The sequence below is a fragment of the Syngnathoides biaculeatus genome, chromosome 10 (genome assembly GCF_019802595.1).
Source record: "Syngnathoides biaculeatus isolate LvHL_M chromosome 10, ASM1980259v1, whole genome shotgun sequence".
In the NCBI taxonomy this organism is placed as follows: Eukaryota; Metazoa; Chordata; class Actinopteri; order Syngnathiformes; family Syngnathidae; genus Syngnathoides; species Syngnathoides biaculeatus.
In genome coordinates, this window is record NC_084649.1 from 27,965,579 (window position 1) to 27,982,329 (window position 16,751).

A 16,751-nucleotide genomic window follows, 5' to 3' on the forward strand; every position below is an offset into this window, starting at 1 on the left:
GGCCAGCGCAAACGAGCGCCGCTGAGGTCGCGGCGACGTCGGGGAAAACGAACGAGTCAATCAATGCTGACGCTCGCTACTTGTGCCGCTTCGCACTTTATTTCAAAAGGAGCATTTCCACATCCGGAGACAAAAATCACCAGACAGACGCCGGTTTGGAGCCGCTCACTTCCTCTTCAACCTGATTGACACACGAGAGCGGGGCCACAGACGACAAACACAAATGACAAAAATAAAAATTAAAAAAAAAAAGCGAGACGAAAGTACCTGGAGCCTCCCGAGCGCTTCCTGTCCTGGCCGAGGCGTTTCCTGTCTTTGAAGGATGGGCTGAAAAAAAAAAAAAAGATACATGAAATTAAAATGAAATCTGGAGTCGTTCTTCGCCAGGTCCGAACGTTGGTACGTTTGCGCCGGCAGCGCACGATTTGTTGGGGGGGGGGCACAGCAGATGGGATCAAGTCGAGATCGGCAGGAAGTCCAGAATCCAGAATTAGACGGCCAGTTTGGATTTTCAAAGTTCGGAACCGAAAACTTTCAACATTTTCCGCATGATCACATTCACGTGGTTGACATTTTAAAATGATTGCACAAGTGCACCAACAACAAAAAAAATTTCATTTATGATAATACACTATTTTGCAAATGATTTACTCACAAAGCAAACTCGTTTGACCTTTTTCAAATCACAATCCCAAAGAGAATGTTGATTACTACTGCCCAAAAAAAAAAAAAAAAAACTGGTTGAATATGATCGCGTCCGTCTGTTTTCTCTCGGCCGTCAAGCGTTTGCCTCCGTGGCCCGCGATGCATTTCGGGCGCCCCACACCAAAAGTAAATAAAGGAACAATTTCTCGATTATTCTTTGTGTGTGTTTCGGGCGGCTTGGAACGGATTAAGCTCTTTACATGTAAAATTCTACTTATGTTAGGTTACGTAAGGACTTCTGGACCGGATGAATTTTATAAGTCAATGTACCACTGCATTCAAGTGGACGAGTTAAAAATAAAATTAAATAAAATAAAAAAGTCTCGAAGCCTGCCCGCCATTTTTGCCATCAAGAAAAACCCAAAAGTAATCACCACATTGATGAAAAGCCCCCACCCCACCCCTATTTTAATAACATGCGCCACTTTTCAAGGCACTCGAAGTTGCTTTACGGTTGCACAAATTATTCCTTCACCAAAAAAATAAATAATAATAATAATAATTTTCAAATCAGCAGCATGGCTTCCAAAATGGCAGCCCCCGCCCCCCCCCCCACAAAATGGCGAAAAAAAAAAAATAATCAAAAAAACAAAGAGCGATCATTAGCACGGCCTACGCTACGGAGAACAAAACTGGACCAAGGCGGAAGGTCTCACCCCGCCCTGAAGCGTTTGAGGGCTTTGCCGCTGACGTCGGTCAACTCGCTGTCGAAGGCAGACTTGCGGCCCGATTTGCCTCCTTTTCCTGCCTTCTGATTGGCTGCGCGCACAAAGAAGAAGAAGAAGAAGAAGTAGCGGGTGAGAAGGGGCCGGGCGGCCCACCGGGCGTCCCAGAGCGCCCGTTTTCTCGCCGACCTTTCGGGGGGGGCTCGTCCTCGGGCATGGCCCGGGCTCTCTTGGGTCGCCGCTCGCGCTTGGCGGCTCGCTCGGCGAACATCTGAGCCTTCAGGATCTCGAAGTGAGCGCGCTCCTCCGCCTGAGACGCACCAAGACACACGTGAGCGCGCTCACTAAGGCGCCGCGCGTTCGAGCCCAAAGACGCCGACCGTCATGTCTTTCTTCTTCTTGCCGTCCTTCACAAACTTGTCTCGCTTCTTCTTCCCTCGCAGAGCCAAGTCGAAGTCCTGCAGGGCCTTGTTCACTGCGCGTGACAAACGGGCCGTCACCGGCGTGACAAAGGGGCCGTGAGCGCCAGGTCGGACTCACCGCGACTCCGCTTCCGCTCCTGCTGCGTCTGGAACCAAACTCTTTGCGTTTCCTCAGAGGCGGAGCCGTTCAGGCGCTTCTGGGCCACGCTCAACTGCAGGGTAAAAAAAAAACAAAAAAAAAAAACCCGGCTCGGGTCGCGGCGCCCACGTTTTGTCGCAGGCGGGGGGGGGGGTTCCGCTCACGGAGCCACAGGAAGTCTTCCCAACGGCTCAGCCCGCCAAGAATCGTTTCCCGCCTTCTGAATTCGGACCCACCTTGGCCTCGGAGGCCGCCATCTCTCTCTCTTCCCTCTCCAGCCTCAGCACGGCCTCCACGTCTTTTTCCAGTTTGGAAATGAGGTCTCTGAACTTGAGGACGACATCTGGAAGAGACGCAAACAACTTTGGCACGAGGAGCAGCCAGCGCGCTCGCCACCGTGCCCGCCAATACCTGGAGGAAGCACGCGAGCCTTCACGGCGTTCTTGGCAGACTTGACCACTTCCTTCAGCGTCTTCCTCTCCGACTCGCCCACCAGCGACACCGAGCGACCCGAGCGGCCCGCTCTGGCCGTGCGGCCCACGCGGTGGACGTAGTGCTTGGGCGTGGACGGCATGGTGAAGTTGATCACCTGACGGGGGCGGACGGGCAGCGCGCCGGCTGGGTTAAGTCGCCAACCCCCGGCGGTCCTCTCGCAGCCTCTCACCGTTTTGACGCCGTCGATGTCCAGGCCTCTGGCCGCGACGTCCGTCGCCACCAGGATGTCGATCTGCTCGTCCTTAAAACGCCTGCACAAAGTTCCGCCGGTCAGAGTCCAGTTCCGTTTAAGCGGCCGGGCGACTCCCCCCCCCCCCCCCCCCCATTTTGCTTCCAATTGGCAAAATCCACCGTCGCTGCATGAACCCGTCCGCTTGGCGTAAGACAAAAAAAAAAAAACAAGAAAGAAATCCCGGCCACTTGGAACGTGGCCCCTTGAAGTAAAAAAAAAAAAAAAAAAAAAAAACACATCAAGTGAAGGCTCACAACCTCTGCGGTTCTGTTCACCTACCTGAGGTTCTCCAGTCTCTGGTTCTGACTGAGTTCCCCGTGCAGCTCCCCGACCTTGAGCCCCACGAGACCCAGCAGGATGTGCAGTCTGTGCGCTTGCTTCCTGGTCTGCGTGAAGACCATCACGTGGTCCTGGAAGGTTCTGGTGAGAAGGGCTGCGACACAAGCGTGACGGTCAGGACGTGGCCACTCACGAGGAAACGGACATCTGCGGAAGCAGAAGCTGACCCGCCACCACCGCCTCACGGTCGCCCTCGCGGTTGGCGCGGATGCGCACGAACTCCTGCCGCAGGTACGGGGCAACGTCCGTGTTGCTGTTCACGAAGATCCGGACGGGCCGCTTGAGCGAGACGGCCGCCAGGTCCTTCACCTGTGGACGGAGGCGCCGTGTGACGCTCGGGCGGACGGACGCGATTCCCGCGACGGCAAGTCCCAAACGCCCGTGAAATGGCGACACCTGAAAGGTCGCTCAAACGGGCCGCAACCTAACCTCTGCGACTTTCAAGTAAACGCAACGAGAAAATGCGTCATTTTCAAAGGAGGAGGCCGGAAGGTGCAAAAGATTCGGAAAGTCGAGGACTCCGCCAGCCAAGAGGTGGATTGCAAACAGGTGAGCGTCACGATGGACTAGAAAAGGAGCGGTCGGTCGTTCACAAGCACGGATGGGCCGAGGTGGTTCACCGCTTTGGCAACAACTGCGGTTTCGGAAATGCAATTGCAAAGAATTTCCAGATTCGGCGGCATCACACAATCCAACGATTCCGAGAATCCGAAGATGTCCCCGCGCAGAAACCGACGCGGGAAGTCGGAAGCGCGTCGCCCGCACGTGGGCTGGGGAACACCTCCGAAAAGCGTCAACGCGCTCCGTCGCTGCATCGAAGAACCAAAGTTAAAAAAGCCACAGAACCGAGCTCATCCGAGATGGACGTCGAAAAGTGCGCTACGGTTTGACGAGTCCACATTTCCGATGGCTTCTGGCGGACACCCGAGAAATGTCTTTTCGTCCTCCTTTGTACTCATCGACGCAATTTAACCGAGCACAAATACAAATTTTCAACAAACGTCATCGTTCAGCGTCAGATAGTCAAAAACCAAAATTATTCAATCGCTTTATCAGCCAGTCAAGGGCATTTTCAATGGTTTGTTAGCGTTAAGCTAAGTGACTTTCTGGTTCCGTCCTTCTTTAGTTTTGGACCGCGGTGGTGGAGCAATAAACTGATTGGAAAATCTTCGACGACAACCGTTCAACGGCTCGTATTTGGAAAGCCCGACACGTCGGCTCGCTGTCAACTTTACCTCTTCCGTCATGGTGGCCGAGAACAACATGGTTTGCCGGTTGTAGGAACACAGCCGGATGATTTCCTTCATCTGTTCCTCAAAGTACTCGTCCAGCATCCTGAAGACCAAAGCGAAACATTTGGCCGGCTCCTTCCGCGGGGCTCGGTCGGGGCCCTACCTGTCCGCTTCGTCCAGGATGAGGATCTCAATGTGAGCGAGTTCGAAGCTGGGCGTGTTGTGGAGGTGGTCGATGAGTCGGCCCGGGGTGGCGATGAGGACGTCCGGGCCCGCCCTCAGCGCCGCCTCCTGAGACTTCAGGTCCAGGCCGCCTGAGAGGACGCGGGCCGGGGGGGGGCGTTTAGGCCCGCACACAGAAAAAAAAAAAACGTGCAAACGCGGGTACACAACACCGACATACCGACAGCCAGGCACGTGGTGATGGAGGTGAACTGGGCCAGCTGCCGCGCCACCGAGTGAACTTGGATGCCGAGCTCTCGGGTGGGGACCAGAACCAGCACCCGGGTCACCTGGGATGTTCTGGGCTTGTAAACCAAGCGCTCCAACACGGGCAACATGAAGGCGGCCGTCTTTCCTGAGGAGAGCGCGGACGTGACGACGGCAGCGGCGGCCGACGGGGGCGCGCGGACGTACCTGTGCCGGTGGCGGCGCAGGCGCAGAGGTCTCGGCCCAGGAGCCCCACGGGAACGCAGGCCTTCTGGATGGGGGTGGGCTGCTTGAAGCCCAACGCCGCGATCGCCTGCGGGAAGCGCCGCGGGGATGACTTGGGAGGAACTCCACCAAATGAACGACGCGTGCAGCTAGCGTAGCCCCACGCGGGTCTGGAGTTGCAGGGAACGACGCGTATGAGGACGGCGGAACGGCGTACGAGACGGAAGTGGGACTGCATATCAGGGATCAGCCCTGAGCCCCTTCCCGTTTGCTGTGGTCACGGAGATGTTGACAGAGAGGCGAGACCGGAATCCCCGTGAACGCGACAAAGCCGATCGCGGCAGTGGGGACGGATAGACCGACGAAGGAGGTTAGAATGGAGTCCCCCTGGACTGGGCCTGCAGATGACGTCGAGGTCGGCAGGGAGCAGGCGGAGGAACAACTTGAAAGCTGGAGTCACGCGCCGGAAAGGGGAGCGATGAAGATCAGCCGAAATCAGACTGAATGTTTGTGCGGGGGAGGGGGAACGCTGAGGCTCCAGGAAGAAGAGAAAAGTAAAAAGTACGGTATACCGTATATCCGTGGCGGCTCGTGTATGGGGCAACAAAAAAAAAAAAACGGCCTACTAAACGGTGGATGCTGTCGGCTGAAAAAAAGTGTCAAAGACAGACTTGGATGGTTTGGAGGGGAGAGAAAAAGTATATCGGAGGAAGACCCGAAAGAAGGTCGGGGGATGTCAGGAGGGAGGGAGGGAGGACAAAAGGGCAGGACCACGACGCTGTGGCCGACCCGACCGAACACGAAAAGCCCGAAGGAGAAGGTGACGACGTCGTGGAAAAAAAAAAAAGAATTCGTCTCGTCGACTGCTCGCTCAGCGAGGGTTTGCTCGCAAAGCAGCGAAACTGAGCAACAAGCCTCATTTGGCCAACGGCGGTCTCGGCAGGATCACAACGGTCGGTACCTTCAGGATGGGTCTGGACAGGTTCATGTCGTCAAAGGTGAGCTCGTCGTCAAAGTGCGACGCGTCTTCGTGGAACGACTGCGCCTGAACCCGCACAAACACACGCATGAAGACGATGACACGTTACCACGGTGACACGCCCACGTCACCTCTTCCTCCTCGTCCGCCTTCCTCTTCCTCCCGCCGCGTTGTCGCTTTTCCCGCAGCGTGTCTGCCGGCGGGAAACGGGAAATCAGACGCAACCAAACCCGAGATCGTCAAAATAAAAGCCTGACCTGCTTTGGTGAGAATCTGCTCGTCGTCAGAATTAAACTCGTCCACTTCATCCTCTTCCTCATCTTTACGAGAGTTGACGTCCACCATCTCCTCCTCCTCCTCGCCGGGTCGTTTGTTCCCTGCCGAACTGGCTTCGCCCGCGGACGCTTTCTCCTGCGCAGCCGACGGGAAGTAAAAGCTCAGCGGAAGCTCTTCCAAGGGGAAAGTCGACTGGGGCCGTTACCTCCGCTTTCCTCTTCTTACGGATTTTCTCGATTTTCTGGTCCAGAGTGGTGAGACTTCTCTGCACACGTTAGACAAGCGTGAAGAAACAGAAAAAAATCAGGGCTTAGCTTTTAGCCTGGCTGCTGGCTCACTGCCACGAGTGCGCTTTTGGGTCCAAACGGCGTCCTCGAGGTGAAAGCGGGTTCTGCTGAAAGTCGAGCGCAAACGGCAATATCGCGAGGCTGAAAGTCGGACCTTCTTCTTGAGCTGCTTCATGACGTCGGCCGTGGCCCAGTCGTCCCCGCGGTCCAGCGCGTCGCTTTCCCCGAACACAAAGTGGCCGTTGAAGTCCCCGGCGCCGGCCTTCTGGCTGCCGAACTTCTTCTTGCGGTTGAGGACGATGGCTTCCTCCTGGCGGGCGAGCGCGACCGTCACAACTTCAACAACAAACCCACCCGTGATGCCGTGCCCACTTTTCTGCTCCATCTTTGCTTGGGGGGAAAAAAAAAAAAAACGCTCCACAAACAATTGACGTCAACGCAAATGTCAGCTAACTCTTCTGTTCGCATGGTAAAAATCATTCAAAAAAATGAGGAAAACCTCCTTTGAGCCTATTGAAAAAATGGACTACTGTACACGTGCTGTTGTCGTTTTTATGCCTTCTGTATATCAAAACGCAAATGTGACCCATTTTGATGGGTAAAAGTCGTCCCAGCAACAGCTTTTAGAACAACAGCACAGAGGACAGAAACTCAAGAAAGACCTGCAAACATGAAAATAGTTAAAAAAAAAAAAAAAAAAAAAACAATTGTGCTTCTTTCGTGCGGTTATCATTTTTGGCAGAACGACGTTAAGGCGAGTTAAACACGCTTCGGGCTCATTTTTAGCGCGCAAATTATTACAATTAGCAGGGGTGGTCATTCTGAACTTATTGTTTTATTCCCATTTTTTGTAAACACGTCAACGTAAATAAGACTTCCGTGGCAAAAAACGATGGCCACAATGCAATCATAAGACTTATTGGATATTAATCATGTGATTGAATGTACTTATTATCCTTTGAAGGTCACTGTCGCTTATCTGGCTACTCTCCCCCCCCCCCACACAGACACACAAGAAGGGCCGAGCTCCGCGCTGCCCTGATCCGCCCGGAAGTGCACGTTCCCCGGGCAGACCGTCGCACCCCAGCCGGCCTCGCTCACCTCCTGTTCGGACTCGGTGTCAGCTTCTTCCGGACTCTGGTCATCATCCTGGATGGTTCCGATGAGGCCAAGTTGTTCTAACATGACGAAATCCTAACTCGTCTTCAATAATTCTTGCTTGCAACGCGACCGCAAACAATTGGAGACCACACGCGTACCCACGTGTGATGACGAAACAGGAAGTCAGAAAAGTCTGCTTCCGCCACAAGATCCGGAATAGGTCTGTTGTTTATGAATAATTCATCGTAGAAGGCGCACTATTTTACTCAACAAGACATTCAAATGTAATTTTCGCTGTGTATGTTGTGAACGATTAAAAACCAATGAATGCGGTTTGACTGCACTGTGCGCTTGATTAAGTGAACTTGAAAAACGGACCGGGCGGGCGGGCGGTCCCCCCCCCCGAACACGTTCAAGTTTTCTCCGCCCAGCGGGGACAGTCAGAGTCCCAAACCGAACGACTTTTTGCTTTACGATCATTCAAAATGGAAAAGAAGTTTTGCGCTTTTGGTCTTTGTTGAGCAAAAGCATAAAACGAAAATAATATACAGCACACCGTCTCCAAAATGTGAACGTTGAACCAAACTAGGCTATTCGGCCTTAACGAGAACAAATTTCGTTTGTGTGACAAATACATGTTTTGTTTTGTTTTGGTTTTGCATTGCAGCTGTCGATCAGTTGAGTGCGATGGCAAACGGCCGCCACACACAGTCGGCAAAGTTTTGCCGTCGTCAGTAAGGGAACGACCCTCGGTCCGTTTTTTGTGCCCCACGCAGAGGGGGCGGAGTCAGTCCAGTCCCCGGAGAGACAAAGACAGGGACACGTCGGGCAGGAGACATCCACAAGGACGGAACCGAAGCGAATCCTGGTCCTTGCGACTTGGCACACCTTCACTTTGGCTCACTCCGCTCGAGACTCAACTGGACTGGAGAGACGCGCGATAGACACGTGAGCCTGTTGCGACGTGGGTGTCGTTTTATCTTTTGTTTTTTTTACACGGCCTCACAGTTCAAGGGAGCGGGATTCGAATCCCGACCCCTCCTGTGTAGCGTTTGGATGTTCTCCCCGGGTGGGCGCGCAAAAAAAAAAAAAAAAAAAACACGCAACATGAATCGGACCCTCTAAATTGTCCGTAGGTGGGAATTGTGAGTGCGGATGATGTGATTGGCTGCTGACCAGTTCAGGGTGAACCCCGCCGCCTGCCCGTTTACAGCTGGGATAGGCTCCAGCACTCCCGCAATCCTTGTGAGGATAGGCGGCTAAGAAAATGGATGGTTGGGTGGATTTACTCGAGCCAGGGTCGCCGTGGCAACAAGGCCTTCCGTTTCCATCCGAGGGAGATGATTATTTAGTAGTCTGTCATGTACCTGCGCTAATGACACCGAGGTCGGAGGTCGTCAAAAGTCTCTTTGAAGCCTTCTCGTGACAGGGCCCGCGTTAGGATTGGATTGTTCAAGCGCATTTGGCTAACGAAATGGATGGAACATAATTAGAAAATGACTCAATCGTGACCGATTTTGCCAAATATGACCTCGCCAGCACCACCTGGTGGTGCGAGCTATGAGTTTGTCTGAGATTTTTGGGAAGTTTCAACGCATTTTCCACGTTTGAGCAGAAACGAAGACCGCGCGCGTCCTCTTCACTCATTTTATTTGTTCTAACACATGCGTGCTTAATTGTTGGCGATATGTTTCTTGGCCTTTGTTCATCCCTTTTGGTCCGTGGAATGCTTTCCAAGTGAGGTTGCAAAAGTTCAGTCCTTGTTTGTGTGTTTTGAGGCGACCTTCTCCGAGCCGGGTCGCGAGTGTTCCACGGCAACATCCGCAGCTTTCGTGCGCGTTGCACTTTCTCAACCGCTGCGAGCTGTGGATTTTGGCGCAGGGATGACTTCCTGTGTGTGGCCCCGCCTCTTCCTGTTTGTCTGCGCACTGACGTCAGTCGCGGCGACCAAAGAACCGGCCGGATGCAAGATCCGCTTCACGGCCAGAGGCCTGGACATGCGTAAGATGCTGCTTTTTCTTTCTTTTTGTTTCTGCGTCCAGAGAGTTTGGCAGCAACGGACAAAACGAAGCGCTTTTGCTTTTGCTTTTTGCTTTTTGCTGTAGTGAAATGGGAGACTCTGAAGTTTGTGGAGGAAGAGCTGAGTAACATCAGCATGCCGGAGATGAGCGGCAAGGAGGGAAGCTTCCAGTACACCATCACCGAGTACGTAGCGCCAGTCAGAATGCGAGGAGGTCACGCTACGGCGTAACTTAGCGCTTGGCGTGTGGTCCAGCGTGAAGATCACGGAGCTGAACCTGACCCACGCCGACTTGAGCTTCCTGCCCGACGAGGGTCTGATGTTGGACATCCAGAACTCGTCCATCGCGCTGAGCTTCCGCAGACGGCTCCTGTACTGGTTCTTGTGAGTAGCGCCTCGTGACAAGCGAGCGGCGCCGACGGCCGGGTCGCTAACGTGGGTCGCGCGTCAGGTCCGACACGGGAGACATCGAGGCGTCGGCCGACGGCGTCGACGTCAACACGGGTCTGGGGCTGGGCCGGGACCCTCTCGGGCGCCTCCGGATCAACGACGTCACCTGCCGTACCAAAATCGCCAAGATGAGGACCAAGTTCGGCGGCACGCTCGGGTCAGCCATCGGTTAGGTCGTCGTCGTCGACGGTGACGTCGTGGTCATTTCCGGAATCCCCCCCCCACAGGAAGGTTTACGACTTCTTGGCCAAGTTCCTCACCACCGGCATGCGCTTCCTCCTCAACAAGCGGGTCTGTCTGTTAGCTGTCTGTGTCGCTTCTCTCACCTGCCGTGATGGCCTTTCTTCAAGGCGTCTCTCGCACGTTTAACGTTTCTCTTTACCGCGCGCCCGTCTCCCTCCCTCGCTCGCTCGCTCGCTCGCCGCCGCGGGGGCAGATCTGTCCGGCCTTGCGGCACGCGGCTCTCGCGGACGTCAACTCCATGCTGGAGACCATCCCGGTGAGGACGGAGGTGGACAGCTACATCGGGATCGATTATTCCCTGACCGAGGACCCGCTGGTGACGTCTCGAAGCCTGGACATGAACTTCCGGGTGAGACGCTCGCGCTCGACCCGCGTTGTGAGCCTTTGTGACACGCGTGCGCTTGGCAGGGAATGTTCTTCCACCTGGCGGACGAGCGCGACACGTTGGTCAACTCGGCGGCGGAACCGCTCATCCGAGACTACGAGCGCATGGTCTACTTGGCGCTGTCCGAGTACTTCTTCGACAGCGGCTTGTTCTCCTACTACAAGGCGGGAATCTTCCAGATGAACCTCACCAACGACAACGTGAGGCGGCCGCAAAATCAAAATCAAAAGCAAAAGAAGAGAAAGCGAGCGAGCGAGCGAGCGAGATTTGTGTTTGTTTGGCAGATGCCCAAAGACCTGGAGATGCTGCTGAGGACCACGTACTTCGGGACCATCATGATGCTGGCGAGTACGGCGCCACTTCGGCGCCTCTTCGCTCGATGTGACTTTTTCAAAGCATTTTCGTGTGCGTTTGAGGTTTTTTTGCGGCCGTCTTCTTCAGCCCGAAACGCGTTTCCCCCGCCCGCCCGCCAGCCGGCGTTTTTGCAAGTCGTCGTTTGTTTTCGAGGATTGACCTCCTTTTTCTTTGATCTTTGATCTGAGGTCTGTCCACGCGTCGTCTTTCGCCGCCGTCTGCTCCCAAGTTTCCCTTTTGACGGGTTAGGCCGCCTTTGAGCCGACGTCCCGGACGTATTTCGCCGCCGTGCCGTGTCGCGCAAAACCGAGACTCGGACTCGCTTTTGTCAGAATCCGGCGCTGATGGACTCGCCCGTGTCGCTGGAACTGGCCGTCAACGCCCCGCCCGCGACCACCATCAGGACGTCCGGCGCCAGCGTCGTCATGACGGCCGTCGCCGAGGTGGCGATGACGCCGGCCGGCCGACCGCCGGTGCGGCTCAGCACCTTGACCTTGGTACGCCGGACGTGCGAAGGCGGAGTCGTCGACGACGCTGACATTTTGTCTTTGTCCAGGAAGGCAAATTTAACGCCAAAGTTTCCATCCGAGAAAAACGTCTGTCGGTGCTGGCGGACCTGCGCAGGTGGTTGGTCACGCACGCGCACGCTCACGTGAACGCGGACCCGAACGCACCGGTTAATGTGTCTTTGACCCGCTCAGGTTTAAAATCTTCTCCAACCGGTCGGCGCTGGAATCTCTGGCGGTAAGAATTGCTCGGTTCTGTCCTGTTTTTTTTGCTCGGCTCTATTTCTTTTTGCGCCTGACTTGTTTTTCACTCACTCACTCCAATCTATTCACTTTCTGACTTGCTTATCCTCACGTGGGTATACTGTTGTCCCCCCCCCCCCCCCCACGTCTCGCACGTGCTGCTTTTGACGCATCTGTTTGCACTTTGCTTTTGGGTCTTTGACTCCCACCGGGGGGGGGTGTCTGCTTTTTCTGGGCCGGTCCGACCTTTGTCCCGTGCTGGGTGCGAGTTCCTCTTGTGTTTGACGCCCCCGCATGTGCTGTTTTTCCGGCACCTCGCCGTCGCGGTTTTCGGCGCTTTCCCGTCCGTCAGCTGATTCCGCTGCAGGCGCCGCTGAAGACGATGTTGCAGATGTCGGTGGTCCCCCTGATCAACAGTAAGTCGGCGGCGACGTGGCGGGTCGCGACGGGCGCGTCGTGACGTGTTCTCGCGTTTCAGACTGGACCAAGCGAGGCGTTCGCATCCCCCTGGCCGACGGGATGGAGCTCGTCGAGGACGTGGTGGAGTACCACGACGTGAGTTCCGGCGCGCCGGCGACGTCGCTGACGGTGGCTGACCTGTGACCTCTTGCAGGGTTTCATCGTGATCGGGGCCAACCTTCGCTTCAGCAAAGGCCTGAGGGAGATGGCGGCGGCGGCGGCGGCCCCGCAATAAACGCAGACGGACATTTCCCAGCGTGACGGCTCTTTATTGGTCACGTGACGACGGCGTCAATAAAGCCTTTTGGAGCCCTGGCTTGTCAGACTCGCGTGAGTGCGCTCAGTATGTCGGCGATGGCGTGGTAACCGTGGAAACCGCACTTGCCGCCCGCCACCCGGCAGCCGAAAGTCAGCGCGTCCCGCAACCCGCAACCTGCCGTGCGACACGTCGGTCACGCCGCGCGCTCGGAAAAAACGTCCGGCGACCACGCGTGCGACTCACCGTCGGCCATCTTGTGGATGACGGCGGCGTTGAAGGTGTCGCCGGCGCCCAGCGTGTCCACGACGCGTTCGGGGGGGAAGGCGTCGCAATGGAGCAGCGTCCCGTCGACGTCGGCGGCGTCCGCGCCTTTCTCGGCCCAAGGGCAGATCAGGACGGCGCTGAAACGTCCAAAAATACCGGAAAAGATTCAGCATTTTTTTTTTTTTTTATTCTTAAAGGACAACGTTACTCTCACCAAAGTCCATCTTGTCAAATGTGAATCTTATTATTTCAACTCTGACTGTAATCACGTCAGTTAAAAAAAACAAAAAAAAAAACGGTTTTGACCCAAGAAGACTTTTTGCCATCTTTTAGGTTTTGAATCGAAACGTTCTCAAAACGAAGACGGGAAACTGACGACTTTTGGGAATATTGACACCCCCCCCCCCCCTCCCCCTGAATTTTGAAAAAGGACGATTTTTAAGATTGAATCCAGCTTTTTGCCCTGCGGCCCCAACCCCCCACCCCCCCACTTGTCCTCGAGGTGGCTTATTGTCATATTTCAAAACCGTTTTTTTTTTTTTCACCTCTCATTGCACGAACCCGGCCCTGAGGCGGCCCCGGAGTCCTCGCAGGGCGTCTCGGGGGTTGTCGAATCCCAGCCGGCAGGCGACGTCTTTGCTCACGAACACCTGACAAACAAACACAAACGATGAACATCATTTTCCCGTGAACAAAATAACGCAACAACGCTTTTGGCACGCGATCCGGCGCGAGGCCATTTTGAAATCAAGCCTCATTTTGCAGTATTTGGGAAACTGGCCACTGACCACGTCGGCGTGCGAGAAGAGCCCATAGAGGTCCTCCCTGGGCTTCTCGATCTCCACGGAGACGGTGATCTTCTGTTGCCGTGGCAACGCCGCGTTGTGGCGCTCCACCCTCTGCATCATCTTCAGCTGCTCGTCCGCGTTACGCGCCTGCGGGACGGGCGGGGGTCACTTGGGGGGGGGGGGGGGGCGCCAGACGACTCCGACCCCTCCGGCCCGGCTCACCTCCCAGTGGATCCACTTGAAGGCGCTCAAATCCACCGCCTCGAAGTCTTGGCTCGTCACGTCCGGGATGTTGCTGACGGTGATGATGGAGTGATGACACACAACATGGCCATCATCATCATCATCGTCGCCACAGGGAAGAAACACCCCCCCCCCCCCCTTCAGTTTCTGCAAATTCTCCTCTCCAGTTATTCGCTTTAATTTGGTTTCTTTTCCTTTGTTTTGTTTTGTTTTTTTAACCCGAAAATAGCCGACAAATTTTCAATTTCATGTTGAAATGATTTGTGGATTTTTGCAACTTATTCACATTTATTTTCAGGAACCAAAAGAAGTCATCGTGTCACTAATGTTCCCATTTCTATTATCTGCAGATTATTTAAAAAAAAAAAAAAAAAAAAATTGTAGTCGCCCCCCCGCCCCAAAAAAATGCTCATCTTCATTGAATTAATCATAAAAGATCAAATCATTATTTTATTTTGCTGTGAATTAACATTTGTACAATACACGTAAAACATCTGAAATAATTTTGATTGAAATTTTTGAACGCGAGCCAAAGCAAATGAAGGCCACTGCAGAGCCTCAGGAGAAGGAAGCTCGCCTCTATTGCTAGGCTAACCTTAGCTACGCTAAGCTAAGTTAAAATAAGCTAAGCTGATGGTCGCGAGCTAGCTATTTGCTTTCAAGCCGACTCGTTCGTTTGCTTTTGTTTTGCGACCGCGGGTCGAGCGCGACGTCACTCCCTGTCCAGAGGCGACCTCGGCGGTGGGTCACGTGACCTCCCGTTGGCCGACTTTGCGTTTTTCGCCAGGATGTCCGTTTGTCGGTTCTTGAACGCGCAAACGGACGTTTTGAGCTCGAAGGACGCGAGAAGTTAGCAATCGATGAATATCGGTTGCGACGTGATTGAGGGAAAAGAATCCATGAAAAGTGACGACGATCATCACAAAACAGGAAAGCCGACGTTGGACGGAAAGAAATTGTCATTGGATGGGAAAAGTGTCAAAGGGAAGCAATTGATTCAACTTGGTTGGTTCCTGAAAAGTAGACCGTGACCAACGAGGGCGCTTTCCAGTCCAAATCCCACAAACGTGCAATCGAATTGCGAACGTGAGCGCCAATAATTTGCTTCCACGTGCCCTGCAATGCAAAAACTGGCAAAGATCGGAAAAGGCAAATATTGGCCAAAGCAAGTTGTGAAAGCGAAATGGATCTGACGCCATCAGCAGGAAGAGAACATTTGAAAGTCACGGGGAGAAAAACCAAGACGGCGGTCGCACGTGCGCTTACGTGTCGGCTAGCAGGACCGTGCGAGAACCGCTGGACGGGCAAACCACGCAGCACGCGCTGGGGGTCTGGCCGGCGGGCTGCCACACCAGCCGCGAAACGTCGATGGCCCGACGCGTGAAGTCTTCCACCAGGAAACTGCCACACAAACGCAGGAAATTCATCGAGCGCCCCTCCAAAATAAAAGCGCCAGCCATCTGCTCGCCGACGACCTGCACTTGCCCGTGTGTGTGTGTGTGCGTGCGTGCGTGCGTGCGCGCTGGTAACCTGGCCAAAGGTCAAACAACATGTGCGCCAGGCCGAAGGGTTCGACGCAGAACTTTGGGGGGGGAGCGTTTCTTTCTTTGTGTGTTTGAAAGAACATGAAGTACGGTTGAATGGACATATACTAGACTAAAGGTTCCAAAGTTGAAAGGTCAGACAGGAAATGAGGCGGTGGGTCACCTGGCCGCGGGTCCGGCGCAGAGCGAGCCCATGAACGCGCAGGACGAGCCCAGAAGCGACAAAACTGTACAGGAATTGGACGCGTTGCCTCCCCGCTGCCATCGCTGCGACACGCACCTGCGGCACAAACGTCAACGTTGGTATCGCCGCGCGTGCACGCTTGGTGCGGAGGCGCTAGCGTTAGCATTAGCCTGCCGGCGGGGGCCACCTGCTGTCGGAATCTTCTCGGGGAAATTCGTCCACCACGCTGACGATGTCCAGACAGACCAGCCCCAAACACAGAATCTTCTTGTGGTTCTTTGCGTCCACCCGCCGCTCCATCTCGCCAACCTCGGACTTGTTTTGGTGGACTTTGAACTCGTCAGCGAGTCAAGCGCACGCGCAAGCGGGTCATGACGACTCGGTTGGCCCTTTTGTGCTAGGAAGGTCGAGCGGATTCGCGGTGAGGAAACCAGAGACCGAAAGGGCGCATCGCGTAGAACCTCAGACCGGTCCGGGGCTAACGGGGGTACTAAGTCGCCCGCTCCAAACGTGGCCACCAAAGCGACTCCCCGGGAACGGCGTCAAACGCTTCAGTTCAGTGGTTAACTCAACACGCTCTTCTTGAGCTTTTCAACATGTTGATTATCATCCAAAAATCATGAGTTTGTGTTTCATTAAGTACTTGTCCCGTCACCACCAAACTGGACTTGGTCTTTGTCCTGGACCGGGCGGCGCCTCCTCCGCTTCCGTCCCACGTCCTGCATCTTCCCGTCAGGCCCACCGGCCTCCCGACGTCCATCAACCTTCTCTTTGGACTTCCCCGACAGCTCCATCCTCAGACAAGACATGTTGGGTTTTACTTGGGCTGATTTTCATCCCGCCATCTGGTCCAAGGGGGGGGTTGGGCCTATCCATCAGGGGGGCCTCATCCGTGTCCTGTCCCGGACGCCGTACTTGCCCTTCCCAGTTTCCAAGTTGCACCAATCCCAATTCTTTGTCCGGGATACTCAGAACCACTCGATTTAGTTCCTACCAGAATTTCTCTCGGTCACGCCCTCCCTGTGGGGCACACGCGATCCAATTTCCCATTTCAGCCTCATCGTGCTGATACTTTTGCCACCTCCGAGACATTCCGGTTCATCATCGTCTATTTCTCGTCACATCTCCTTCGTGGTAAAATCATTTAAAGCCTCCCCCAACAGCTGCGATCTTGGACACACACTAAACAAGCTTTCTCCCCATCTCCCAACATTCAATTCTTGGTTCAGAGAACCCACTTTCCACCTCTTCGTCTGTACGAGAACTAAAAGTTTGCTTGCAGT

The 16,751-nt window shown here is 54.5% G+C and overlaps 3 protein-coding genes across 6 annotated transcripts; 1 reads left to right on the forward strand and 2 right to left on the reverse strand.

Annotated features, from left to right (window-relative positions):
- Positions 1–34: 34 nt before the first annotated feature.
- ddx27 (DEAD (Asp-Glu-Ala-Asp) box polypeptide 27) lies at positions 35–7,666 on the reverse strand. Its single transcript, XM_061832902.1, has 21 exons — positions 7,527–7,666; positions 6,580–6,735; positions 6,344–6,403; positions 6,120–6,273; positions 5,994–6,055; positions 5,845–5,928; positions 4,866–4,971; positions 4,633–4,806; positions 4,393–4,543; positions 4,233–4,332; positions 3,165–3,306; positions 2,938–3,091; positions 2,596–2,677; positions 2,343–2,520; positions 2,168–2,274; positions 1,911–2,004; positions 1,751–1,845; positions 1,560–1,680; positions 1,362–1,464; positions 268–327; positions 35–181 (listed from the first exon to the last, which is right to left on the reverse strand). The coding sequence occupies exons 1-21, from the start codon at positions 7,608–7,610 to the stop codon at positions 166–168; spliced, it is 2,283 nt and encodes a 760-aa protein (XP_061688886.1). The 5' UTR covers positions 7,611–7,666; the 3' UTR covers positions 35–165.
- On the forward strand, positions 7,616–12,511 carry pltp (phospholipid transfer protein). Of its 4 annotated transcripts, none has more exons than XM_061832903.1 (16): positions 7,616–7,746; positions 8,303–8,474; positions 9,305–9,527; positions 9,632–9,731; positions 9,802–9,930; positions 9,998–10,153; positions 10,224–10,287; positions 10,433–10,588; positions 10,648–10,824; positions 10,909–10,968; positions 11,311–11,475; positions 11,535–11,602; positions 11,680–11,722; positions 12,080–12,143; positions 12,206–12,282; positions 12,341–12,511. In XM_061832903.1, exons 1-16 carry the CDS (start codon positions 7,694–7,696, stop codon positions 12,419–12,421), a joined length of 1,788 nt encoding a protein of 595 aa, XP_061688887.1. In that variant the 5' UTR covers positions 7,616–7,693; the 3' UTR covers positions 12,422–12,511. The 4 variants fall into 4 exon arrangements, 3 of the variants coding, with proteins under 3 accessions (XP_061688887.1, XP_061688888.1, XP_061688889.1); XM_061832904.1 differs by having other exon boundaries at positions 11,311–11,451; XM_061832905.1 differs by lacking the exon at positions 7,616–7,746 and having other exon boundaries at positions 7,915–8,490.
- Positions 12,485–16,729, reverse strand: khk (ketohexokinase). Its single transcript, XM_061832910.1, has 8 exons — positions 15,656–16,729; positions 15,448–15,564; positions 15,007–15,141; positions 13,720–13,792; positions 13,498–13,644; positions 13,271–13,359; positions 12,689–12,846; positions 12,485–12,619 (listed from the first exon to the last, which is right to left on the reverse strand). Exons 1-8 carry the CDS (start codon positions 15,766–15,768, stop codon positions 12,507–12,509), a joined length of 945 nt encoding a protein of 314 aa, XP_061688894.1. The 5' UTR covers positions 15,769–16,729; the 3' UTR covers positions 12,485–12,506.
- Positions 16,730–16,751: the final 22 nt, after the last annotated feature.

Bases quoted from the DNA above. Each gene is read 5' to 3' on its own strand.
- ddx27 (XM_061832902.1), bottom strand. From the start codon at position 7,610: ATGTTAGAACAACTTGGCCTCATCGGAACCATCCAGGATGATGACCAG. The intron at 2,005-2,167 runs GTGGGTCCGAAT...TTTACCCTGCAG, and splicing joins TGGCGGCCTCCGAGGCCAAG to TTGAGCGTGGCCCAGAAGCG. The intron at 1,846-1,910 runs GTGAGTCCGACC...TGTCACGCGCAG, and splicing joins GGAGCGGAAGCGGAGTCGCG to TGAACAAGGCCCTGCAGGAC.
- pltp (XM_061832903.1), top strand. From the start codon at position 7,694: ATGACGAAACAGGAAGTCAGAAAAGTCTGCTTCCGCCACAAGATCCGG. The intron at 8,475-9,304 runs GTGAGCCTGTTG...GTGTGTTTTGAG, and splicing joins GAGAGACGCGCGATAGACAC to GCGACCTTCTCCGAGCCGGG. The intron at 11,723-12,079 runs GTAAGAATTGCT...CCCGTCCGTCAG, and splicing joins CGGCGCTGGAATCTCTGGCG to CTGATTCCGCTGCAGGCGCC.
- khk (XM_061832910.1), bottom strand. From the start codon at position 15,768: ATGGAGCGGCGGGTGGACGCAAAGAACCACAAGAAGATTCTGTGTTTG. The intron at 15,142-15,447 runs GTGACCCACCGC...TTTGTGTGGCAG, and splicing joins TGCGCCGGACCCGCGGCCAG to TTTCCTGGTGGAAGACTTCA. The intron at 13,360-13,497 runs GTCAGTGGCCAG...TTTGTTTGTCAG, and splicing joins TCTTCTCGCACGCCGACGTG to GTGTTCGTGAGCAAAGACGT.